Here is a 27469-nt window from a genome sequence, read left to right as displayed (position 1 = left end):
GTTATTGGGAGTTTCTCCCTCAAGCACCAAGGTAGGTGCCTGATTACTGTTTATGCATGAAAGGAATGAATGAGAGAGTCAGCTGGAACCAGAACAGAGACCTCACAAGTCCAACACACATCCAAGGCCTCTCTCAAGGCTGGAAGACTCATTCATCTATGGTCCCTTATGACTCCCTCCTGACCATACGACCAAGTGGAGATACTGCCATCCTTGTCACTTGGTGATATAGTGACACAGACACAGAGGAATAGTACAAAGCCAGTAAGATTGATAGTGGAAAAACACCCTCATATATTGAGTATAAAAAGATTATAGAACAGAACACACACACAGACACAGAAAATGATAAAAATGTCTTCTACCAATGTCTATTAGTTTAGGCCAGAAATTTTTTTAAAATAAAAAAAATGAAAAAGGTTTATTGATATTGGAAAAGAAGATTTAAACTATATGGTGATTTTGTAGGCAATGTGATTGTATATCTAGGCAGGTTAAAAAAGTTATCCCCCCCCCCAAAAAAAAAACTGTAGTAAAATTAATTCAAAGTCATATAGAAGATAAAACCCAAGACAATAGCATTCCTGTTTTGAATCCCTACAAGAAATGACAAATCTTTTAAAAGATATCTTCTCCATGACAGCCCAAAATACAAAGTATCTATGAAGAGTGTAATTGTTAATGGACATATCAAAGGCAAAATAAAGCCATATAACATCACTGAGGGATAGAAAAGAAGACAAAGAAATAGCAAGACTTCATGCTCCTAGTGAAAATATATTATAAAGATGACCATTTTCTCTTATATTTACAAGTTTAATGTAATCCCATACCCAAATTTCAATAAATGCCAAAAAGGATTCTGAAACACATCTAGAAAAAAAATTTTTTTAAAGATTTTATTTATTTGGGGCGCCTGGGTGGCTCAGTGGGTTAAGCTGCTGCCTTCGGCTCAGGTCATGATCTCGGGGTCCTGGGATCGAGTCCCGCATCGGGCTCTCTGCTCGGCAGGGAGCCTGCTTCCCTCTCTCTCTCTCTCTCTCTCTGCCTGCCTCTCTGTCTACTTGTGATCTCTCTCTGTCAAATAAATAAATAAAAATCTTTAAAAAAAAAAAAAAGATTTTATTTATTTGTCAGAGAGAGAGTACAAGCAGGCTAAGTGGCAGGCAGAAGCAGAGAGAGAAGCAGGCTCCCCGCTGAGCAAGGAGCCCGATGTGGGACTCAATCCCAGGACCCTGGGATCAGACCCGAGCTGAAGGCAGTGGCTCAACCAACTGAGCCACCCAGGCATCCCTAGAAAAAAAATTGTTTAAACCCAAGTAAACCTACTCTAAGAATTTCAACTCGGATCATTGCTGGATGGCTGTGAAATCAAAATCCGGCCTGGAAAAGGTGGGCTGTGCCAGTGAATGGGCAGAGACTAAAACTGGCTCAAATGCACATCTCAGGTGAGAAACAAGTTCTGGAAACTTGTCAGAACTACAAGGCCTGGCTTTCCAGGAAGCTGCAAACTATGGAGATAAGCGAATACACCAGATCTAGCCTCAGTTGTCCTGGAAACACATCTGGGGGAATGTGGTCTGAAAGGGGAGTGGAAAGAGAGAAAGTTGTTTTTAGTTGTTTTACATTTTATTTATAAAAAACAAAACCAAAAAGTACACAAGATACCTAGTGAAGGCCTTCTTCCACCCCTACCATCCATCTGCTTATACTCTGCACTCCTAAACCCCACTGATAATTTTTTTTTTTTTTTTTTTTTTTTTTAGTCAGAGAGAAAGAATAAGCAGGGGGAGCAACAGGCAGAGGGAGAAGCAGGCTCCCCACTGAGCAAGGAGCCTGATGCAGGCCTCCATCCTAGGACTCCAGGATCATGACCTGAGCTGAAGGCAGATGCTTAACCAACTGGTTAACCCAGGTACCCCCAATAACTGTTTTTATTACACATATGAGCCACATCTTGCAGCAATCTGAAAGGACAAAGGAGGGCAGGGCATCCCTAAAAGAGACCAGGATGCGCCCCATGCTGCAGTATTGGCTCATAGTATTGGCTCTATTGCCTTGCATCAGAGGGAGGGGACATCCATAATAGAGGCAGCCAAAGATCCCCAGCTAGCAGAACACTGGTCCTCCTGAACCAGCAGATAGAGGTAGCTGAAGTTGGTGAATGTTTAGCAGGTATTCATTCATTCATGAGTATGTATAGATTGTCCACTGTGTACAAAGTATGTTCTAGGCACTGAGGATCCAGCAGTGGACAGAACAGACAAAGCATCATCAGCAACAGCATCAGCAAAGAGTTTGCATTCTGTTGGGGAAAACTGACAATAAACACAAGAAACAACTTGTCCTATCAGTTGTGCCAAATGCTAAGAAGAAAGCAGATCCCATCGGAGGCAGAAAGTCATCAGAGATGGGGGAACAAATGGGAGTGTCTGCTCTTTTAGAAGAGTGAACAGAGGTTGAGGTTGCCTCTGATGAATAGACACTAGGGGTGGCCGCTGTGTAGACCGAATCAGCCCCCAACACGGGCGGAAAGAGCACGAAACCCCTACAGGAAACAATTCGTTGTAATAGTCCATGAAATTTAAATATTTAATAAGATGTGTCAAAGAAGGGAGGCTTATTAAGTAAGAGGTGTTGAGATAAGTAGTCAGTCATTTTGGAAGGAAAAATACACATCGATCCCTGTTTGATACCATAGATACTTAAAAAAAATTTTTTTTTTAAATCTGATTTTTAAAAGTTGGCTTTTAAAAATTTATGGAGGGGTGTTTGGCTGGCTCAGAAGAGCATGCAACTCTTGATCTTGGGGTTGTGAGTTCAAGCCCCATGTTGGGTGTAGAGATTACTTAAATAAATGATAAATAAGATAAATCTTTAAAAATCAACTTATGGGGGCACCTGGGTGGCTCGGTGGGTTAGGCCCCTGCCTTCGGCTCAGGTCATGATCTCAGGGTCCTGGGATCAAGCCCCGCATCGGGCTCTCTGCTCAGCAGGGAGCTTGCTTCCTCGTCTCCGCCTGCCTCTTTGCCTACCTATGAGCTCTCTCTCTGTCAAATAAAAGTAAAAAAATAAAAAAAAAATTTTTTTAATCAACTTATTAAAAATTAGAAGAGAACAAATTATTTTGAAGTTAGGAGCAAAGAGATTCATTTACCAGGCGTAGAAACAATATAAAAAAAACAAAGGAAAAACATCAGATTTGACTTGTTAGGATCTTCACTCTTTAGGACCGTGTCTTTGACACTGTTACTACCAGTAGATTATTTTCATTTTTTTTAAAAATGTAAATGTAACAAAAATAATATAAGTAAATTAATAGGGGCAAACCTAGCCCAAATGAAAAGGTAAACAACTTACCAGGAAGAAATCTTTGTTGTCAACGTTGGAGGCAGAAGTCTGATATATACTACATACAGAGTAGTATACAATAGTAGTAAAGTACTAGTAGTAGTAAAGTAAAGAGTAGTAAAGATGCAAACTAATTGAAAAATCAAATTAGATCCCTACATGTAAATGTGCAAACAATTTGAAGAGACGATTTACCACAAATGGAAAAATGTTCACTTTTGATAATAATCGAAGGGGTGTAAATTAAGACAATGGTGAGGGATACTTGATATTTGTTTTTTAAAGTTTATCTTCTTGTATATTCATTACACTCATCATGCGCCTCGGACTCACGACCCTGAGATCCAGAGTCCCAGGCTCTTCTGACTGAGCCTGCCAGGTGCTGCTGGGGTCTTTTTTAATTGGGAAAAAATGTAAAGCTCTTGGGGTAAGAGGACCAGGACACTCGCAGCCTGGACACTGCTCGTGGTTCTACAGATGCACACGAGACTTTCAGGAAGTGGTCCAGCTTACATATCAAGAGCTAGAAAGATGCTCACAATATTTGACCTCAAATTCCCTATGTCTGAGAATCTTTCCAAAAAAAGAAAAGAAGTCATATGCATACAGCTGTGCTATCTGTAATGGCAAGTAAGCCAGATGCTCTATCCCAGTGGAGGAGGTTGATAAATCACGGTGCCTCCATTCATCAGACCAGATGTCACCATCAGTACCTATGCAGCCACATGGAAATGCTCGTGATTATCTGGACCCAAAATTATATACGTAGTATAATTCTAACCAAAGTAGTATATATGTATATGTAGTATGTGTAGTATAATCTATACCAAAGTAGGCAATTGAAAAAAAGAGAGTAAATAAAGAAGAATATTTGTGCCAGGGTAGTAAAAATCTGGATGATTCTGTTTTCCAAACTTCCTTTTATGTTTCATTTCTTTAAAAAAATTTTTAAGTTCAACTTTGTTGGTGGGTTTAAAGTTTTATTCATATATGTAGAGAGATATGTTCCTACAGAAGAGTAAATATTAAAATCATTTTAATTATCTCCAATTAATTTATAGTCCTACAATGATTATTCTAAATCTTATATTGGTTTTTAAATTTTATTTATTTTTTTATTAATCTTTTTCTTAACATATAATGTATTATTTGTTTCAGGGGTATAGTTCTGTGTTGTTATTTTTTTTTCATCGTGATAATGTATAATCTTTAATTCCCATCACCTGTTTTATCCATCCCTCCTCCCACCTCCCCTCTGGCAACCACTAGTTTGTTCTCTAAAGTTAAGAGTCTGTTTCTTGGTTTGCCCCCCCCCCATCTTTTTTTTCCTTTGCTTGTTTGTTTTGATTCATAAATTCCACATATGACTAAAATCATGTGGTATTTGTCTTTCTCTAACTGACTTATTTCCTTAGCGTTATACGTTCTAGCTCCATCCATGTTGTTGCAAATGGTAAGATTTGGCTGAATAATATTCCATTAACTATATATACCACACTTTCTTTATCCATTTACCTATCAATGGACACTTGAGCTGCTTCCATAGTCTGGCTATTGTAAATAATGCTTCACTAAACATAGGGGTGCATGTATCCCTTTGAATTAGTGGTCTTGTATTTTTCAAGTAAATATCCAGTAGTACAATTACTGGATCATAGGGTAGCTCTATTTTTAATTTTTTGAGGAATCTCCACACTGTTTTCCAGAGTGGCTGCACCAGTTTGCATTCCCACCAACAGTGTAAGAGGCTTCCTTTTTTCCACATCCTCACCAACACTTGTTACTTATGTTTTTTTTATTTTAGCCATTCTGACCCATATGAGGTGATCTGTCATTGTAGTTTTGATTTGCATTTCCCTCATGATGACACATTGAGCATCTTTTCTTGTGTGTATTGGCCATCTGGATGTCTTCTTTGGAGAAATGTCTGTTTGTGTCTTCTGTCCAATTTTAAATTGGATTATTTGTTTTTTGGGTGTTGAGTCTTTATATATTTTGGATCACTAACCCTTTATCAGATATGTCATTTGCAAATATCTTCTCCCATCCCATAGATTGCCTTTTAGTTTTGTTCAGTGTTTCCTTTGCTATGCAGAAGCTTTTAATTTTGATGTAATCCCAATTGTTTATTTTTGCTTTTGTTTCCCTTGCCTCCAGAGACCTTTCTAGAAAAAAGTAGCTATGGCTGGGTGCTTGTGGGGCTCAGTGTGTTAAACATCGACCTTTGGCCCAGGACCCTGGGATCAAGTCCCACATCCAGCTCCCTGATCAGTGGGGAGTCTGCTTCTCCCTCTGCCTGCCACTCCCCCTGCTTGTGCTTTTGCTCTCTCTCCCTCTCAAAAATAAATAAATGAAAATTCTTTTTTTTTTAAAGATTCTTTATTTATTTATTTGACAGAGAGAGAGATCACAAGTAGGCAGAGAGGCAGACAGAGAGAGGGAGAAGCAGGCTTCCTGCTGAGCAGAGAGCCCGATGCAGGGCTCGATCCCAGGACCCTGTGATCACGACCTGAGCTGAAGGCAGAGGCTTTAACCCACTGAGCCACCCAGGCGCCCCATAAATGAAAATTCTTAACCAACTTAGCTACCCAGGCACCCCTTAATAAATGAAAATTCTTAAAAAAAAAAAAAGTTGCTGTGGCCAATGTCAGAGAAATTACTGGGTTCTCTTCAAGGATTTCCATGGTTTCAGGTCTCACATTTAGGTCTTTCATCCATTTTGAGCTTATTTTTGTGTGTGGTGGAAGTGGTCCAGTTTCATTCTTCTGCATTTGGCTGCCCAGTTTCCCCAGCACTATCTGCTGAACAGACTCTTCTTCCCATCGTATGTACGTTCCTCCTTTATCGAAGATTAATTGACCATATAATTGTGGGTTCATTTTCTGTTCTATTCCATTGATCTGTGTGTCTGTTTTTATGTCAGTACTATACTATTTTAATTGCTATAGCTTTGAAATATAACTTGAAGTCTGGAATTATGATACCTCCAATTTTGTTCTCCTTTTTCAAGAGTGTTTTGGTTATTCAGTGTCTTTGTGGTTCCATACAAATTTTAGGATTGTTTGCTCTAGCTCTGTGAAACATGCTGTTGGTATTTTGAGAGGGTTTGCATTAAATCTGTAGACTTCTTTGGTGTTATAGACATTTTAATATTTGTTCTTCCAAACCTGAGCGTGGAATGTCTTTCTAATTCTTTGCATCAACTTGAATTTCTTTCATCAGTGTTTTATAGTTTTCAGAGTACAGGTCTTTCACCTCTTTGGTTAAGTTTATTCCTAGATATTTTATTGTTTCTGGTGCAATTGTAGATGTGATTATTTTCTTAATTTCACTTTCTGCTATTTCATTATTAGCATATAGGAATGCAACAGATTTCTGTACATCAATTTTATATCCTACAACTTTACTGAATTCATTTATCAGCCCTAGTAGTTTCTTGGTGGAGTCTTTAGGATTTTCTGTACATAGTATCATGTCATCTGCAAATAATGAGAGTTTTACTTCTTCCTCACCAATCTGGATGCCTTTTATTTGTCTGCGTTGTCTAATTGCTGTGGCTATGGCTTCCAGTGTTGAATAAAAGTGGTGATAGTGGACATCCTTTCCTTGTTACTGAACTTAGTGGAAAAGCTCTCAGTTTTTCTCCATCAAGTATGATGTTGGCTGTGGATTTTTCATATAACACCTTTATTATGTTGAGATATGTTCCTTCTAGACCTACTCTGCAGAGACCTTTTATCACAAGTGGATATTGTACTTTGTTGTAAACATTTTCCACATCTGTTGAAATAATGTGGTTTTTATCCTTTCTCTTATTGATGTGATGTGGGGTCGTTCTCTTAATTTCACTTTCTGCTGTTTCATTATTAGTGTACAGGAAAGCAAAAGGTTTCTGTACGTTGATTTGGTACCCTTAAGTTGATTTTTTAAAAAATATTTTATTTATTTGACAGAGAGAAATCACAACTAGGCAGAGAAGCAGGCAGAGAGAGAGGGGAGGAAGCAAGCTCCCTGCAGAGCAGAGAACCTGATTTGGGGCTCGATGTCAGGACCCTGAGATCATGACCTGAGCTGAAGGCAGAGGCTTTAACCCACTGAGCCGCCCAGGCGCCCCACCTTAAGTTGATTTTTTAATCGAAAAAAACACAATTCTCAGCTGGAAAAATAAACATGTGAGCTTATAAAAGGATAAAAGGTTAGGATATTTAAGAAGACGAGCTTCATATGACTTTAGAACAAATTACAAGGCAACAATAATTAAAATGCTATGGTACCAGCTAAAGATTACACATATAACTTATTGAAAGAGAATCACTTGCCCAGACATAGAGCCTATCATATATCAAAATGCGAATATGTGATAAAGGAAAGAATGAAAAAGTGCTAAGAAATGTAATAATTATTTAATAAATGTACCTGACATAGAAATATTTTAAAAAATTGGAGGGGGAGGAAATCTATTGAGTAATATATCATACTATATACAAAAAAATACAGTGTAGAGCACCTGGGTGGCTCAGTCATTAAGCGTCTGCCTTCAGCTCAAATCATGATCCCAGGGTCCCGGGATCGAGGCCCACATCGGGCTCCCTGCTCTGCGGGAAGCCTGCTTCTCTCTCTTCCACTCCCCCTCCTTGTGTTCCCTCTCTCTGTGTCTCTCTCTGTCAAATAAATAAAATCTTAAAAAAAAAATACAGTGTAGGAGGATTAAAGAGTCAAACATCAAAAATCAATCATGGCTAGAAGATTCCTAAACTAAAATTCAAAACTTGCATCAAGAATACCTGTGATTAGGGGCGCCTGGGTGGCTCACTGGGTTAAAGCCTCTGCCTTCAGCTCAGGTCATGATCCCAGAGTCCTGGGATCGAGCCCCATATCGGGCTCTCTGCTCAGCAGGGAGCCTGCTTCCTCCTCTCTCTCTCTCTCTGTCTGCCTGCCTCTCTGCCTAATTGTGAATATCTCTGTCAAATAAATAAAAATAAAATCTTTAAAAAAAAGAGAGAATACCTGTGATTACACAAACATTTACATCTTCAGCATGTCAAAAAGTTGTTAGAGCAAGCAACAGCAACATATATTATGATCCAAGAGTAATAACCTCAAAGAAGTTGGTTAAAGAAAATCCACACAAGTATAGACAAAGGATTAGAAGAAATAACTCACAATAGAAGAACTTCAACTAGAAAAACAAATTCCTGGGAAAATTCAGGGTCAACAGTAATCAAAGAGATTCCAAATCAAGCAATAACAAAGATCAGTTAACTATGAAATTTATAGAAATGTTAATACCTAATATTGGTGAAAGGTCACTTATAAATTATTGGGGGCTATGTGATCTGACCTTTCTAGAAAGGATTTAACAAGTTACATGAAGAATCACAAAAATGTTTTTACCACCTGACCCAGAAATCCTATTTGGAGAATTCATATATGATGCAAAAGAAAATACAAAGTTACAAGCCATAAAGATGTTCATAAATCATTATTTATCCTGACAAAGTAAAAAACAAATACTCAACAGCTAAGGAACTGTTAAGTGTGATATAGTCATTGAACCACATCTGGCATTAAAAATGGTTGCTAGAAAAAATAAATAAATAAATAATTTTTTAAAATGGTTGCTAGAATGTCCACAATAGCCAAACTATAGAAAGAACCTAGATGTCTATCAACAGATGAATGGATAAAGAAGATGTGGTATATATATACAATGGAATACTATGCAACCCTCAAAAGAAATGAAATCTTGCCATTTGCAACAATGTGGATGGAATTAGAAGGTAGTATGATGAGCGAAATAAGTCAATCAGGGAAAGACAATTTTCATACGATCTCCCTGATAGGAATTTGAGAGGCAACGTGGGGGATTTGGGGGTAAGGAAGGGAAAAATGAAACAAGATGGGTCAGGAGGGCGACAAATCATAAAAGACTCTTAATCTTACAAAACAAACAGGGTTGCTGAGGGGTCGGGGGAGGAATGGGGTGGCTGGGTGATGGACATTGGGGAGGGTATGAGCTATGGTGAGTGCTGTGAAGTGTGTTACCCTAATGATTCACAGACCTGTACCCCTGGGGCAAATAATACATTATATGTTAATTTAAAAAAATGGTTGCTAGAAAAACTAGCAACATAGTTTTAGATAGTTCCCACTGGACTCGAATCAAAATTCTGGTGTCTTAAGCATCCCCCTTTCCAGAATTCTGCCTTAGCCTGGATTCTTTATAGCTAGAGGTACTACTACACATATGAAGAAATTGGAAGGGAATAAAGAAAAGTCATTGCTTTACTGGATTGCTGGGATTAAGGATGCCTTCTTTCTCTATATTCCAATGAACTGTGCTATATTGTTCTTACTAATTTTAAACATAGTGCTTATTTAAGAAATGACCTCTAGGGCGCCTGGGTGGCTCAGTGGGTTAAGCCGCTGCCTTTGGCTCAGTTCATGATCTCAGGGTCCTGGGATTGAGTCCCACATTGGGCTCTCTGCTCAGCAGGGAGCCTGCTTCTCTCTCTCTCTCTCTCTCTCTCTCTCTCTCTGCCTGCCTCTCCATCTACTTGTGATCTCTCTCTGTCAAGTGAATAAATAAAATCTTTAAAAAAAAAAAAAAAGAAATGACCTCTAAAAAAACAAACAAAAACAAGAGAAAAAGAAATGACTTCTTTCTAATTTAAACAATAGATAGTTCCTCATTTACATAATAGGACTAATAATAGTACCTAAAGATAAAGAAACAAAGGCCCAGGGAGGTCAAAGCAACTTGCCCAAGGTCATTCAGTTTGTGACAGGCCCTGCCAGGCCTCAAAGCCAGGTTGTCTGACAAAGTCCGTGTCTAAACCACAAGAATATACTGTCCCCTGTGAGTGTACCACATAACATAAGCAAAAAATGAACAACCAAGAGGCTAGATTTGTAAAATAAAAGACCATCACTAAGTCCCAATGGCTAAATGAGTGGAGAACATATGCGAATAACTCACTTGGGAGGAAATGTAGCTTGTTTGCTAACCCTGTCCTAGAAAGAAGCTTATCTGACCCTCTCTCATGCTAGCTACCAGGCCCTCCAGTCCTGGCCCTCATCCCAACCCCAGGGGCCCAAAGCACCTGTCTGTGCTGTGCTTTATCAGGGAAGTCATGGAGACTTTGCAGTGGGGACCCCTTCAACCCAAGCCCCCACACTTACATGATCAGCCATGTTGGTGTGGCCTCCTGCGTGGATGAGGGTCCGGGTCATGTCCTCAGAGCCACCGAGGACTGCGTAGTGGAGACAGCTCTGTTTTTTCTAGAGGGAAACAGGCATCAGTGCCCTGTCCTGAAAGTCCCTCACAGTGGGCCTTTGGTATCCATTATTCCATTTGTCACACACACACACCACCACCACACACCACCCCCCCCTCCGCCCCCGGATGATTACCCTCTTGAACACTGAGGCTGGAGAAATCAATGCCTTGCCCAGGCCTGGTGACTAGTAAAAGAAGCTCACCGTGGTTCTGGCTTTTCCCCGCTTCCTATCACAAACTGCAGAACATACATCAAAGCCTGCACAATTCCTAGGCTGGTAAAGACATGCGGGGTATACTCTGAGGTTTTCAAAGAGGGGAGCAAGTAAGATTTGCCAGCCCAGAGCAAACCGCACCTGGCACACACAGCCCTGCCAGAGCTGTTCTCAGCCGTCCGGGCGGGAGCCGGGCAGCCCCCGGAGCAAGGCTTCATCCCGATGGGCCCTCTGAGTGCCCCCCTTCAATCCAAGCCCACCCCCAGCCAAACAGCAACCTCACATGAGCTACTCCCCTCCGCTCCACCAGGCGGACCCCTCTAGGCGACCAGCTGTCCCTGACTGCCCAGACTGCTCTCCAGGATTTTCAGTTTGAAAACCAGGGCAGTGTGGGGCAAACTGGGATGAGCTGCTCACTCTCCCAAAGTCCTGTCTGAACTGAGTGCACAGGGTGAGTGGGAACCAGTCCGCCTCCCAGCAGGAAATGTAATCAACTTTGAGTCAGCCCCCACTTCAGAGGCCCTGCGAGGGGTGGGGTGTCCAGATAGAATGTGTCCTCTGCCGGAAACCGCAAACCAAGGCGAGAGCACAGGGCCCAGGGCAGTGGGCAGCTCCAGCCCTGCCCATGGCCACCAGATGGACATGACCTCCCCGGTCCCTAAACTCCTATGCTGCTACTGCTGGGGAGATGGCCTTGACACCTCACTTCTACGTCCCCTCCCAGTCCCGAGCACTGCTCTGGGCATAGAGAAAGGGCTGCTGCTCAAAGAGCAGCACCACGCAGATGCAAGGACGCAGGTGGTTTCCCTGGGGCAGCTACTTTCCCACTCAGGTGTCATCCCAACACCCTGGGGCAGCTAGGGAAATTCTGCAAATTAAGTGTTTTGTGACTTATGAAGTAGTATTCACGTTTGGGGGAGGTTAACACTGATGTTATTATTGAATTTACATTCGCCATTTTGCTACTTATTTTCTACATGTTTCCTGTCCTTTTTGTTCTTCTGTTTCTCCTTGATTGCCTTCTTTTGTGTTAAACATTATTCGCATACTATCTTAATTCCCGGGCTTTTAAACTATTTTTGCTATTATATTTTATTTATTATTATCGCTTTATTATTCAAATTTAGAACATATAGAGAATTCCAAACCCTGAAGCCATTCAATCAGTGAAGAGAGATTATTTGTCATTGATCTAAAAGTAAAAAGCAAAACAAAACAAAAACGGCAACTCCCTACCTAAGGCCATGATACCCCGTTTCCAGGACACAGAGAGAATTTGCAGTGGCTGCTTAAGGAGTCAGTAGTGAGAGAGAGAGGAGGCCTGTCCTGGGCTCCAGCTCTGGGCGCTGGGGTGGCTCGTGCACAGGCAAGGCAAACCTTCCAGCCATGAGCTCTGCAGTCTAGGGAACAGGCTTTTCAGCCTCAGCTTGGTTTTTTGCTGGCTTGTGACCCATGGAAGTCACTGGATCTATCTAAGCTTCTGTTTCTTCATCAGTATAACAGGGGCAACTTTTCTGAAGTAACTGTTGTAAAGGGGGCCCACGAACTACCAAGTACCCAGCAATAAGAAGACACGAACAGGTGTCAAGCTCCTAGCACCCCCGATGCTGGGAGGTGTATTTACTCCTCCCAGCAATGGAAGAACGTGACTACATAGCGTCCCCATTTTATAGCTGGGAAATGAGGCTCATCGAATTGAAGTGACTTGCCCTCGGTCACAGGGCTCAGCAGCGGAGAAGCCAAGAGCAGACCCCGGGGCCTGCGGCCTGAGGGCCCCTATTTACACACGTTCAGGAATCATTGGCAAGGTTAGAGTTAGGGTTCAGAAGCCAAGGGCAGCCATCCGTCCCCAGGGGGAGGACTGACTACCTGGGTGAGGGCATTCACACAGCTCCCAGCCTCAAGGAGCAGCTGTACACAGTCGGGGTGGACGCCTTCAGCCGCCGCGTGCAGGGCGGTCAGACCTTCCTGAAACACACGGGGAGAGTGTGAGGATGGCAGGGAGGCTGAGGCCAGACTCTGAGATGAGAGCGACCCCTTGCGCTATGGCTCCAGAGCTCTAGGAGCTCTCCATGGCCACGCTACTGAGGACGACAATCTGGGTCATTATCCGTGGTTCCCTGAGCCCCGTACCCGATTTTCTCACGTTGAGGAGCATGTGGTACATTGCCTTCCGCCTCCACATCCCTGCTCAAGGTCTCACCCTCCAAGCTGCCCCGCCCCCTGCCCACGGTCTATGCCTTCTCACTCCAGGAAGCCTCTAGCAGGGGAAAATCAGGCTGCACCTTGGGCCATCCGTTCCTCGAAAGCAGGGAGCAAGCGAGCGTCTCTGCCTCCTCTGGGCGGTGTGACTCACCGCGTTCTGCTCCTCCAGGTCCAGCCTGATGTCCACAAGCCGCTGCAGCACAGCCAGGTGGCCCCGGCTGGCAGCCAGGTGAAGGGCCGTGTTCCCCTCCTGCAGGCAGAAGGGTTCCCAAGGGACTGGTAGAATCACAGACCCTTGAAGGCCCTGGGGACCTGCTGGAAATGCCCCTCATTGTATAGACATGGAAGCTGAGGTCCAGAGAGGGGAAGTGACACATCTAAGGTTACAGAGCAAGTTGATGAAAAACTTCAGCCCCGAATGCTGGGCCAATGTCTCCCTGCCCCTGAGAAGTATGCCTCAAACTGTAGCCAGGGGCGCTTCCAAGGTCCAAGTCCTGATCCTTCCTTACACTTGAAGGCAGACACAATACTTGGGGGTAAACAAATCCCTACTTTGCATGCCCCTGTCTAAAGCCAGTCCCTCCTTGAGCCATCCTAGATCCATCCCCTCCCCCTGCTCAAGGCCACAGCTCCAAGGACTGTCCTTGGCGCTCAGGTTGTGCCCAGGCAGCCAGCTGCATGGCCCAGTTCAAAATGGTAGCTTCTCATTGAAGAGTGTGGCCCTGCTGACCACACTATTTAAAACTGCAGCTCCAGGGGCACCTGGGGGGCTCAGGCAGTTAAGCATCTGCCTTTGACTCAGGTCACAATGTCGGAGTCCTGGGATGAAGCCCTGCATTGGGGCTCAGTGGGGAGTCTGCTGCTTCTCCCTCTGCCCATCCCCTTACCGCTTGTGCTGTCACTCACGTGTGTGCTCTCTCCCTCTCAAATAATAAAATCTTAAAACTGCAACTCTCACCCTCCCGTCCTCCTGATCCCCTGATCTTGCTGGACTTTTCCTTCCCTTTTCCCCCATAGCACTGATAAACTAACACACTATAATTTGCTTGTATACTATGCTTATTGTTTATTGTCTGACTCTTCCTGCTAGAACATAAACACTTCAAGGGCAGGGATTGTTATTTTTGTTCTCCAGCGTTTCCCCAAGTGCCTAGAATAGGGTCTGGGGCATGTGGCAGACATTCAGTAAAATATTTGTCCAATGAGTAAATACTGTGATGGAGAGACTGACATGTGACTCCTGGCACTTAAGAGCCCCAGGGCTGGTAGTTGTCTCACACTTGAGAAGTCTAAAGGTGACAGCAACACAGCCAAAGGAGGTGGCTCCCCTGGGTGTGGCAAAGGGCACGCTGCTCTTTGTATCAGAAGTGGCTCTTGCCAAGCGCAGATTGGGGTTGTCCTTAAAGGGATCTTTCTGCAGGGCAGCTGGGAGGCTCAGTCAGTTAAGGGTCCGACTCTTGATTTCAGCTCGGGTCATGATCTCAGGGTCCTGAGATCGAGACCCATATCAGGCTCTGTGCTTGGCGGGGAGTCTGCTTCTCCCTCTCCCTCTGTCCCACCTTCCCCTCTAAAAATAAATAAATCTTTCTTTTTTTTTTTTTTAATGGGATCTTTCTGCAGAGGACAAGTAGTGGTGAAGGGCTCCCAGCAAACAGGAAGAAAGCTGAAGGGACTAGCCAGAGAAGCAGATTTCCCAGTGAGCCGGAAGCCCAAGACAGGGCTCGATCCCAGCACCCCAGGATCATGACTGATCTGAAGGCAGATGCTTAACTGACTGAGCCACCCAGGCGCGCCAATATGGGCATGCAATTTTGAAAGCTTCTTTCTAGAATTTCCAATTACAAGATTCTGGGTAAGGATCAAAGCTGGGCTTTTCTTGTTTTCCAATTTGGGTGCTCCCACCCTCCTGGCACCCTGAGTACAATCCTGTTACTACCTCTGAGCTAGATGCATCCTGGCAGGGGCTGTCTTTCACTCCTTTCTGTGCTCCTGGTTCCTGGCCAATAACCCTCACAACATAGCCCAGAGCATGACCTGCTTAGCCCGTTTCCAGAATGAAGGAAATCAGCCTGATTTGATTCTCAGGACTAAGAGGACGAGTGTGGACAGCTGGATTCCATGCAAACCCCAAGGGCTCAGTGCCTCAGGAGGCAGCAGCCCTGGGCGGGGCATCAGGTTGCTGGTTCCAAACCCAGCCCAACCTTTGTGTTGCTTTGTGACCTTGGCTAAAGCATCCCCCTCTCTGGACCTCCCATCTATAAAACGAGAAGGTCGAACTGGTCCCCAGTGAAGGACACTTGCCGTTCTAAGCCCCTGTGTGCATTTGCCTATCATTAGTTTATAAACAGAACTCCTCTATCCCGGCCAAGCACATTAATCAGAAGATTAATAATGGAGTTTGTCCCTTTATTGGAGCATTGTTTAGAATTTGCTGCAACATACTTGCCTAATGATTCACAATGGCCCACTGATAAGAGTCATTTTCAGGGTAGTCCCCGCAGGCCCAGCCCTCAGCTCTCCTCAGACTGGTGAAATCCTGCTTGAAGCTCTCCACCCTCCGCCAACTGCTCCCTCCTCCAGGCTTTCATCCTATTTCTGTCATGACCACTTAGATGACTAAATGACACAGAAGGTAAATAACCAAGAGGTGCATGGCTACCAACATCCCCTAACTCTTCTCCTCACTCCCAGCAACAGACAGCCCCAAGGGCATCAAAATCCTGTCAAACCCACCCTGGCAGTACCACCGGCCAACAGACTTGCCATCCCAGCTCCCCACAGCTGGCCACAACTTTCTACCAATGTGGCCGCCCAGGATCCCTGAGTGAAAACCTGTGTCTCAGAGATCTTTGGGCTCCTCAAGCGCAGCACAGGACGGGCCCATAGCACTCGCTCAAAAAATGCCTGCCGGACGAACATCAGACCCTCTCTGGTCCTTAAGCCGTCTGCTCCTCCAGCATGCTGGCGACAGAAGTTGGTGCAGGTCAGCCACCAGCGCCCACCCTGGTCAGGAGCCCAGAGCTTGGACTGACCCTGGCACCCAGTTACAGTACCTTGTCTTTCACACTGTGGTCACAGCCAGAGCCCACAAGGAAGTCCAGAGCATCCAGCTGCCCGTGCTCGGCCGCCCGGTGGAACGCCGTCCTTCCCAGCTGACCAGGTAGGGGAAGAAAGTGACCCTTCTGTACCCTGTAGGAGGCACACTGCCTATCTAGCCAGCCACTCAGGGCTTGCAGGGGCCTCTCTTGCCTCAGGAACTCTCCCCTCCCCTCACCCTTCACACCTGACCTGGAAAGCCCAGACCCAACTTTCCAGCAAGACCTACTGGGTGGGGCCCCCCCTCACTGAAATCCTTCTGTGGCTCCTGCTGCCTGTTGAATACAGGACCAATTTCTAAGGCATGAGGTGGTGGAAATTTCCACAAGGGGCTCCCAACATGGCCCTGGCTCCCTCTCCCAAAATTCCAGTCCATCTGAACTCACATTCAAAGGGCCCTTTTCCAGTTCTAAAGCCCTAACAATGTTCTTCTATTTACAAAATCTCCCTGCTTTCCAATCTTACCAACAAAATCCAGTTCACTCACTAAATGCCCCCTCCTCTAGGAAGCAGGAAGCAGTGGCTCCCATCTCTCTAACCTGTCCTCTCTGAGGAACTGACCATTTTCCTCCTGTGTCCCACTCATTTGTGCCCTAACACCCCTTCTAGACCAGCAGTTCCCTGAAGTGGAGTCCAATCTGCACTACCCATAGCTCAAAAGGATGCACTCAAGGAATGGGCAAGAGTGGCCCCAGGAGCCCCAAACCCAATGGGAAGGACAAGCAGCCTCGAGGCCACTCTCACTTTGTCAGCATGGTCCAAGGGCACGTCCTCCAGGTCCTCCATTATGAACGCCAGCACCGGCACGTGGCCTTTTTGGGCTGCACAGTGTAGTAAGGTCAGGCCGTCCTGGAAACAAGGTGGTAGACCAGGGTGGTCCCTACAGTCTGTGAAGAGGGCCCTTCTCACACCCTGGCTCTCTTGCAGACGGTGAGGGTTTGCAACCCAGAGCACAGCTTTCCCATAGAAAAAACACAGTATGTAAATGGGGATGGACCCCTGGGCCACCACATGTGCCCACTCAGCCTCACCAGGGCTGGTGGGAGTCAGGATGCCAGAGTCCCAATCCCAGCTCCAGCACTGGTCAGCAGTGCAGTGCGGTCTTGAACAAGTCATCTGTACCTCCACGAGCCTCCATTTTCTCCTAGGTCAAATCAGGATAACCCCGGACTACCTCAGTGGGTTGCTGAGCGGGTTGGACAGCATCACCTACAGAAAGTTTTTTATACCCTGATAAATAACTCAGGGTGTAAGGTGAGGTCGAACAGCATTGACAGTCCCTAGAATACCCCCCCCAGAACATTCTTCCACGTTTACAACATCTGCTTGTCTTGATAGGGCCCCAAATGAGAAATAAGGTGACTAAAGTCCCCAGGATCTGTCTCTAGGAGGTCACCTCCTCACCTTTGGGGAGGGCTGAGAGCTGATGGGGTCTGCAGGGACTAGAAGGTGTTGAAAAAGGAGAAAGTAGACTCATGATGGAGTCACTTGTGCTAAGGCCCACCCACATCACCATTCCTAACCTAACTACAGCCTCAGCCTCTCCCAGATAAGTAATCTTAACCAGTCAGTCTGGAATTTCCTGGTCAACACTGGGGAGGAAATCCACCATTTTACCCCCTTACGTACTCTATTGTTAGAAATTCTATGGTTTTAGGGGCGCCTGGGTGGCTCAGCAGGTTAAGCCTCTGCCTTCGGCTCAGGTCATGATCCCAGGATCCAGGGATCGAGTATCAAGCTGATATCGGGGGGGTCTCTGCTCAGCAGGGAGCCTGCTCCACCTCCCCCTCCCCCGTCTGCCCCCACCCCACCCCCACCACTGGCCCCCAAAGGAAGGTGATCTTGCCTAAAACAATCCAGTCTTTGCTAGAATACCTTCCTCGCCCCACTGCCTTTTGCCTATAAAAGTCTTTCATTTTGCACAGCTCCCCAGAGCTCCCTTCTGTTTGCTAGATGGGAAGCTGCCCAATTCATGAATCATTGAATAAAGCCAATTAGATCTTTGAATTTACTCACTTGAATTTTGTTCTTTAACAGAGGAGAAGTGGCCAGAAAAGAGGTGTAGGCTAGAAGAAGGTCTCTTGGACCCAGAAGCAATATTTAAGTGAGGGGCATTTGCAAATCCTACGTTTATAGCCCAGAGCTTCTACCAAGGCCTTGCATTATAGCTGGAGTGTTTGGAGCCCTGTTTTTCAAATAGATTGCAACCATCGATGGGTCATAAAAATCAATATACTGAATGATGTTGTACATCTTGACAGTGCTTTGGATTACACTGGAGTAAAATCTGTCAAATCTCAGTGACTATGAACTTAAGATTTGTATATTTCATTTTAGGTAAAGAAATTGAATTCTAGTTAATGTTATGCATGCTGAAGTACTTAGAGGTAAGTATAGTGATGTCTGTAATTTATTTTGAAATGATTCCAAAATTTATACAGAACTCTAAAAGCTCATCAATGAGATATTAAACAACCCAATTAAAAAATCATTTGGACACAAAGAAGGTATATGGATGGCAAATAAGCACATAAAAAGATACCTAACATCATTAGTTATTATTGAAATGCAAATTAAAACCATAGAATTTTTTTTTAAGATTTTTATTTATATATTTGACAAAGAGACATCACAAGTAGGCGGAGAGGCAGGCGGGGGGGGGGGGGGGGGGAGCAGGCTCCCTGCTGAGCAGAGACCCCCCCCCCCATATCAGCTTGATACTGGATCCCTGGATCCTAGGATCATGACCTGAGCCCAAGGCAGAGGCTTAACCCGCTGAGCCACCCAGGCGCCCCTAAAACCATAGAATTTCTAACAATAGAGTAAGTAAGGGGGTAAAATGCTAACATTCCAGTGGAGAAACCTGGCTAAGACCACATAACCACATGATCAAGTGTGAAATTATGGTTTATAATAAGAAATACGTATTTTGTCCTGTTTCTGGCACAGAGCTCCTAAAACCCTTGGAATTTTCTAAGTGTACAGAGTGATTAAAGTGTCTATTGTTATGTTAATTTGCTGGCAAGGAAAGCCCAAGGTAACCTGAAGATGGGGGCTGGTTGCCTGGAAAACCAATTCAATTAGAGGGTTAGAACTTTCAGTCCCACTCCCTGACCTCCAGGGAGGGGAGAGAGGCTGGAGGTTGAGTCAATCACCAATGACCAAGGACTTAATCTATCAAGTCTATGAAATGAAGCCTCCGTAAAAATGCAAAAGGACAGGGTTGAGAGAACTTCCAGGTTGGTGAACAACAATGCATCCACGGGCTGGATCCCACACTTCAAGGACAGAATTTCCTTTGTTCGCGACCTCACCCATGTGTCTCTACATCTGGCTATTGATTTGTGTCCTTTAATATCCTTTGGAATAAATTTGTGATCCAGTGAGTAAACTGGTTTCATGAGTTCTGTGAGCCCCTCTAGCAAATTAACCAACCCTAAAGAGAAGGTCGTGGGAACCTCTGATTTATAGCCAGTCGGTCAGAACCCCAGGTGAGGGACTGGCTTCTGAAATGGGGGTGGTCTTGTGGGACTGAGCCCTTAACCAGGGGAATCTGATGCTATCTCCAGGCAGATAGTGTTGGAATTGGGCTAAATTTGTGGGATACCCGGTCAGTGTCCATGGAGAATTGAACTAATTACTTGTGATATGGAAAAACACACACATTGGAATTGGGGTCAGAATTGGATCAAGGTAACATCACCAGTGACAGGCCATATTGGTACTGATATTTCTTCTATCGAGACCTACAAAATAGAGGCTGCCCAGTGACCTGGCCCAGGTCACAAATCTGAACCTACCTCAAGGGCACCTGGGTGGCTCAGTCAGTTAAATACCTTCCTTCAGCTCAGGTCATGATCCCAGGGTCCAGGGGCTCTAGCCCTGCTTCGGGTTCCCTGCTCAGCGAGCATGGCGTCTGCTTCTCTCTCTCCCTCTGCTCCTCACCGCTGCTTGTGTTCTCTCTTTCTCTCAAATCGATCGATCGATCGATCGATCTATCTATCTAAATCTACCTCAGCCTGCACTTACAGGAAACTTAACATACACCAATGACAACGTAACACACATTCAGCGGTACTAACTCCCCTACCCTAGAAAACAGAACCTGCTGCCTTACAAGGAAATCCTCCTAGCAGCCAGTCCTGCCATTTCTGGGTTGTTGCTTTTGGGTCTCTACGAAATTCGTTCTTGCCCCAAATCCCTCCAGAAGAGTGTTCAACTGCTTTGAAGGGCTGTAGTCCCTCCATCCAGGAAATTTTTTCTTCCGAATAAAGGACATCAAACTCACTACCAAACTGTTTGCGTTTTGGGGGCGCCTGGCTGGCTCAGTCAGGAAAGCATGTGACTCTTGATCTTGGGGTCATGAGTTCGAGCCCCATGTTGGGCACAGAGTTTACTTAATTAATTAGTGTTTGCTTTGTCATTGGGCAGTGTCCTATGCACCCTGATAGGAGGTAGTGAAGGACACCTAACCCCTGGTTTTCTTTCCCAAATTCCATAACCCCAATCTAATCATGAGAAAAACATCAGACAAACCGGAATTAAAGGACAGTGTACAAAATGCCCGACCAGGACTCTTCAAAAGCATCAAGGTCGTGAAAAACAAGGATAGACAGAAACTATCGCAAGATCGGAGGAGAGTAAGGAGACAAGATGACTAAATACTTCATAGGATATTAATGGGAAATTTGCTGAAATTTTCATGCAGCCTACAGTTTAGTAAAACTCTAGATATCACCAGTCCCTGGCAAAGCAGAGTCAGATAAATAGCAGGGAAAAAGAAATCTCCAGGGCCAAAAGGACTGTGGCCCAGCCATGGCCTGGCTCAAGGCTCCTTTGCAAGTGGGCTGAATACCTCCAGGGAGGACCTTGAACAAGGGATAGAAAGGTAGTCGGAGGGACTGCTTGCAAAGATGGCCACAACTGGGGCGCCTGGGTGGCTCAGTGGGTTAAACCTCTGTCTTCAGCTCAGGTCATGGTCTCAGGGTCCTGGGATCGAGCCCTGCCTCAGGCTCTCTGCTCAGCAGGGAGCCTGCTTTCCCCTCTCTCTCTGCCTGCCTCTTTGCCTACTTATGATCTTTCTCTCTCTGTCAAATTAATAAATAAAGTTTTGAAAAAAAAAAAAAAAAGATGGCCACAACTATTTCTCCCACCCCTGGAAAAACCCAAAGCAACAGGATTGTGCTACTCTTCCCAACAACGGGGGTGGTGGGGATCCAATATTCTCCATCTCCTGAAGCCAGGCTGGCAAGGCAATGGGCTTCGAGCAATAGAATATGGTGGAAATGGTATCATGACTTCCCAGCTGTGGCCTCAAGAGACCATGCCCCTTCCACTCTTGCATTCTTTCATCATTGAAAAAAAAATGCTCAATTTTTAAGTAGAAGTTAATGAAAACAGGAATGTCCTTTTTTTCCTCCACTTTGAATTTTCTCTAAGGACCCGGATTGAGAACTCCTGGCTGACAGCTCTGGTCCAGAAATGTTGCGTTTTCATAAGGACCACTGACCCCCCGAAAAGGTAAGACACCAGTGCTGGGATCCCTGGCACTCTGACTCCCTGGGGCTTCCTTCCTCCCAGAGCACCCGAGTGAGCAGCGCGGGAGCTCCAGGCTCCCTAACACGCCAGGCACTGAGCCAAACACTTTACACGCAACACTGAGTTGCTCCCCCAGCTCAGAGGTGAGGACTAGCACCCCCATTTTCCAAGGGGAAACTGAGGCTCGGGATGCTTAAGTAATTTGCCCAAGGTCCCAGAGTTTGGCAACCAGAACTTTACTCCTTCCACCCCACCGCACCACAAGGGAGCCAGGGCCGAGCGGGAGGTGGGAGGAGGCCCCAGCCTCTCTCATGAAATCTTCTAACCACCCTCTGAGGGTGTTACATTGATTTCTCCTGTGTGAATACGGAGGCTGCCCAGAGGGACAGGGACTGTCCCAACATAATAGAGTGGTCGTGGGTCAGGGGCACTAGAAGAAAGAGGCTTTTAATGCTGACAGGAAAGGCACCCGAGCACTTCTCCCAGCCCCAGTGGAAACAGCAAGCACCCCAACTTCACAGGCTGAGTTCTTCTGGGGCTTCTGGAGGGTCCTCAGAAGGCAGAGCCATGTGGGGAGAAGGAGGGGGAAGAGATGGGGGTAGATGGCAGAGGTGGGGGCAGATCAGTGCAGCAGGGCAGGGGAACAGAGGGGGCAGGGACTCGGAGAGCAAGGGGGCTCCCCACTGAGGCCTTACCTTGTTCTCACAGTGGATCTTGGCCCCAGAGTTGACCAGGATCTGGAGGATCTGTAAGTGGCCAAACCAGGCAGACAGGAGAAGCGCATTCATCCCAAACTGGGGGAGAGGACATGGGGGAGGAGTCGAGGTGAATGTGAGGTGTGGCCGTGCCACCTGGGCCCACGTCTGCACTGAAAATCATACAACCGTAAGGGACCATAAGTGCCACCCAACCTAGAGAGCCGCTAAGCTTAATGAACGTAAAAATCATGGCATTTTTTTTATTTTTTAAATTTTTGAAAAGATTGTATTTATTTATTTGAGAGAGAGAGAGAGAGAGTGCACGTGAGAAAGAGCTCAGGAGTGGTGGGGGGGGTGGAGGCAGAGGGAGAGGGAAGAGCAGATTCCCCACGGAGCAGGGAGCTGGACACAAGTTTTGTTCCCAGGACCCTGGGATCTTGACCGGAGCAGAAGGCAGACACGTAACCAACTGAGCCACCTGGGTGTCCCTGCGTGGCTTTTTTTTTTTTTTTTTTTTTTTAAATAGAGGCTGAGACACCATTGCAAACTTTTGTTTTTGCTAAATAAAATTTTAAAATAGGGGTGCCTGGGTGGCTCAGCCGGTTAAGCATCCAACTCTTGATATCTGCTCAGGTCATGATCTCCATGGCCCCACATCAGGCTCTGCACTGGGTGTGGATCCTGCTTGGGCTTCTCTTGCTCCCTCTTCCTTAGCCCCTCCGCCACTCGTGCTGTCTCTGGATGGATGGATGGATAAATAAATAACAGCTACCATCTATTCTCCCCATCATTTAATAAAGAAGGAACATTTTAACATAAAAAATTGGGGAGAAACTAATCTCAGAGTATGCTCTTTGCAAATACAGCTTCACGAAAAACATACTACATTGTTCTGGTTTGCTGTGGCTGGTGAAGACTGGTGTTTGGGAACCACTGTTTGACTCTCCTACAGGACGGCGTCCAGGCGGATGGCTTGTGCCTGCAGACAGGCACTGCCCTGACAACCACTGCTCATGGTAAGAAAGTCCCTCCTTACTCTGCACTGAAATCTGCATCCTTGCACCTTCCAGCCCACAGGCCCTTGGCGGCCACGGAGAGCATGTCTGGGCCCTTTTCCGAAGGTGGCCTGGCGCCTGTTTGCAGGATGCCCTTCCTCAACACCTGTGAAGTGCTCCGGGATCTTGAGAGCCCCGCACTGACCTCTGCCCTCATGGGTTCTGCCTGTGACCCCGCACGGGGGAGAATTACAGCGACTGTGGGCTGGCTGGCTGAGGGAGAGCATGAGTACTCACATGGCAGAATCCACAGGGAGAAGCCCACAGGAGCCTGGGAATGAAAAGGGTCAATGCTCAGGGCTGGCTGGGGGAGGAGAGTCATGGGAGCCAGAGCCTCCTGCCAGTGGGAACCCCAGGGATATTTCCGTGTCCTAGTTCCAAGAACTGTCCAGGACAGAGCCCTGTGGCATATCCCTTGAGACCTTCCCCCCGACAGCAGGATCTCCCTCTCTTGTCACCCCCCACCATTCTGTTATCTAAAGTAGGCATGCCCATCAGCTTTCTTAGTTTTCTCTCTTTTTTTTTTAAAGATTTTATTTATTTATTTGACACAGAGAGAGAGAAATCACAAGTAGCTAGAGAGGCAGGCAGAGAGAGAGGGGGAAGCAGGCTCTCCGATGCGCAGAGAGCCCGATGTGGGACTCGATCCCAGGACCCTGAGATCATGACCTGAGCTGAAGGCAGAGGCTTAACCCACTGAGCCACCCAGGTGCCCTCTTAGTTTTCAAAATATCCTTATTCCTGAGCCTGAGCGGCTCAGTGGGTTAAGTGTCTGCCTTCGGCTCAGGTCTTGATCCGAGGGCCCTGGTATAAAGTCCCTCATCAGGCTCCTTGCTATGCAGGGAGTCTGCTTCTCCCTTTCACTCTCTCTCTGACAAATAAATAAGTAAAATCTTTCTTATTTATATGTAATATATATATTACTATTTGCAAAGGAAACAGAAGATTTATAAAAGCACTGTTTCTTTTTTTTTTTTAAAGATTTTATTTAATTATTTGAGAGAGAGAGACAGTGAGAGAGAGCATGAGAGGGGAGAAGGTCAGAGGGAGAAGCAGACTCCCTGTGGACCTGGGAGCCTGATGCAGGACTTGATCCCTGGACGCCGGGATTATGACCTGAGCCAAAGGGAGTGGCTCAACTAACTGAGCCAACCAGGTGGCTGTCTCTTCCCGTCTCTCTCATATCTTTTTTCCTCACCGATTCTTTCAAGGAAGAAATAACAGAGCACAGCAGTGATCATGGAGGGACTTTGTGGACAAAGGCCTGTTGCATGAGATTCTAGTATTTTTTCAGGAAGCTCAGGCTAAGGATCCCAGACATTTTTATTCTAGAGTCACCTCTAAATGAGGCCTAAGCAAATGCAGAGAGATGGGGCGGAAGTGGGAAGGTAGATGTTGCTGCCTCACCCAGAGCCCCAGCTGGTCATCAAGCTTTCCCTCATGCTGGGGCCTGGGAGCAGTGAGAGGCCAAGGCAAAGAACAGTATTTCTGGGAAAGGTATATCTCTGCAGGGAAGTTTGTAATTCCTTAAAAATTTTTTGATTCAGACTCTTAAATATAACCCTGTCGAATGTCATTGTCAGGGGCGCCTGAGTGGCCCAGTGGGTTAAAGCCTCTGCCTTCAGCTCCGGTCGTGGTCCCAGGGTCCTGGGATCGAGCCCCATATCCAGCTCTCTGCTGAGCAGGGAGCCTGCTTCCCTTCCTCTCTCTCTGCCTGCCTCTCTGCCTGCTTGTGATCTCTGTCTGTCAAATGGATAAATAAAATCTTTAAAAAAAAATTTTTTTTTTTAAATGTCATTGTCAGGGGGGCGCCTGGGTGGCTCAGTGGGTTAAGCCACTGCCTTCGGCTCGGGTCATGGTCTCGGGGTCTTGGGATCGAGCCCCGTATCGGGCTCTCTGCTCCACAGGGAGCCTGCTTCCCCCTCTCTCTCTGCCTGCTGCTCTGCCTACTTGTGATCTCTCTCTCTGTGTGTGTCAAATAAATGAATAAAATATTAAAAAAAAAAAAAACAAAAAAAACAAAAAAAAATGTCATTGTCAGACCCAGTCCTTTCCCTAAACCTATAGAGATGATTCTGTAGACCCTGTGAGTGCTCCCTCTCAGCACGGTGTTGCCTGCCAATTTGTTAAGTAAGACTGTTAGTCTTCTATTTTTTTTTTTTTTAAGATTTATTTATTTATTTGAGAGAGAGAGAGTTCACAGGCAGAAAGGGCAGGGGGACAAAGAAGCTTAAGCAGACCCCCATGTGGAGCACAGCCTGCCACAGGGCCCAGCTCAGGGCCGACTCACCAGCCTGAGATCAGACCTGAGCCGAAACCAAGAGCTGGTTGCTTAACCCACTGTGCCACTTAGAGGAGCCCCAGACTGTTCGTCCTCATCCAGGTCGCTGGTTAAAGCCTTAGCCAGGGCACAGCCTTGTGGCATATCGTGAGAGTCCCCTCTCCTGATGGCTCTATTAATAAGTCCTTTATCGGGGCACCTGGGTGGCTCAGTGGGCTAAAGCCTCTGCCTTCGGCTCAGGTCATGATCCCAGGGTCCTGGGATCGAGCCCCGCATCAGGATTTCTGCTCAGCAGGGAGCCTGCTTCCTTCTCTCTCTCTGCCTGCCTCTCTGACTACTTGTGATCTCTGTCTTTCAAATAAATAAATAAATAAAATATTTAAAAAAAAAAAAAGTCCTTTATCAATCCATCCAATTATCTGTTCTACAGCCCGCCTCTCTCCCTGTTCACATGGCATCATGAGGGACTGAAAAGGCTCCCTGAGAACTACAAAACTCTAAAAAATGGAGAGCTCTTTATGGCTGTACAGGGGGAAAATGGTGCTGTGTCACTGGCCCCTGAAGATTCCCTGTCCACCCTGCACCCTGTGTTTGCGGATCAGCGCACCCTCCACCATGACCGTGGACTCAGACCCAGAGGGAGCGCTGGTGCTCCTCCCAGACCTGGGACACACAGACAGACAGACAGACACGCACACAGGCACAGGGGCGCCTGCATGAGGGTCCCATACCGCATCCTCATTGTCCACAGCAGCCTTGTGCTCCAGGAGCAGCCGCACAGCTGGCTCGTGCCCGGCACCCGCAGCCCAGTGCAGGGCCACCCTGCCTACCTGCCGGGAGGGACAGGAGAGCTTGAGGCACCAGCTGCCTGCCTGGCCAGTCCCCCACCCCACCCTTCCCCCCCCCCGCCATCTCTCCAGCTGCAGGACAGCTGGTCTGGTGGTGACACTCAGGCCCCCTCCTCCTCCTCCACATGGCAGCAGCTGAAATGAACGTAGTCAGACACCATGACTACACCCATCCATCCCCCACCAAAACTTCAGAGCTTCCCACAGCTCTTGGGACAAACTCCTAACGCTGGTCCCTGCCCACCACGACTCAGAAATGCCAGACTACTCCCCATTGCCCTGTCTTTGCTCCTGCTGGACAGCCACCTGTCAGAGGATTACCGTCCTAGTCCTTGAGGGCCCCCGACTGCCTGGGTTCTGTCCCCTCCTTCCTTCAGAATGGGCCGAAGGGGCCTGATCCTGCACCTCGTGGTGAGACCACCCTGGTTTTTGGCCTCAGCATATCTGAGCAAGACTGGGGGAATCCTGCCTCCGCCAGCCCACGAACCATAGTTTTTAGCTTATCAGGGGACAACAAAAGAAAACACTAATTTTCTGTGTGGTCTTTCTTCCTCAGAGTTTCTGCCCCTACTGTCCCCTCTGCCTGTCTTCACCTGGCAAAAATACCACTTCCTCGAGAAGCCTTGCCTGACTGCTGCAGGGAGGACGGGCTCCCTCTGACCTCCACATGTTCTCAGCTTATCACAGTGGGAATGAACTGTTTGTGAGACTCTGTTCACTGTGTCTTCTCCCCAACCAGACAGTCAGCTCCAAGAGCGCAGGAACCACATCTACTGTGGGCTCTGCTTGGTCCCCAGCACCTAGCACAGTGTCGACCCAGGGGAAGCCCTTTAGCATAACTGACTGACCGAATGAATGAATGAATGAATGGACGGATGAATGAATGGATCTGGCCTTAGTATC

The 27469-nt window shown here is 46.3% G+C and overlaps 1 protein-coding gene across 1 annotated transcript in view; it reads right to left on the bottom strand.

The window, feature by feature from the left end:
• Nucleotides 1-27469, bottom strand: part of LOC111153122 (ankyrin repeat and death domain containing 1A) — a 42499-nt gene that overhangs the window by 10156 nt on the left and 4874 nt on the right. The window contains 7 exon segments of the mRNA XM_022511920.1: nt 10534-10632; nt 12715-12813; nt 13202-13300; nt 16104-16202; nt 16891-16995; nt 22380-22478; nt 26411-26548. Of these exon segments, the coding sequence (XP_022367628.1) occupies nt 10534-10632; nt 12715-12813; nt 13202-13300; nt 16104-16202; nt 16891-16995; nt 22380-22478; nt 26411-26548 (738 nt within the window).

Source organism: Enhydra lutris, unplaced genomic scaffold (assembly GCF_002288905.1).
Source record: "Enhydra lutris kenyoni isolate GAN:26980312 unplaced genomic scaffold, ASM228890v2 scaffoldscaffold31, whole genome shotgun sequence".
In the NCBI taxonomy this organism is placed as follows: domain Eukaryota; kingdom Metazoa; phylum Chordata; class Mammalia; order Carnivora; family Mustelidae; genus Enhydra; species Enhydra lutris.
The sequence above is the reverse complement of the archived record's forward strand: the minus strand, read 5'-3'. Positions and strand labels throughout refer to the sequence as shown.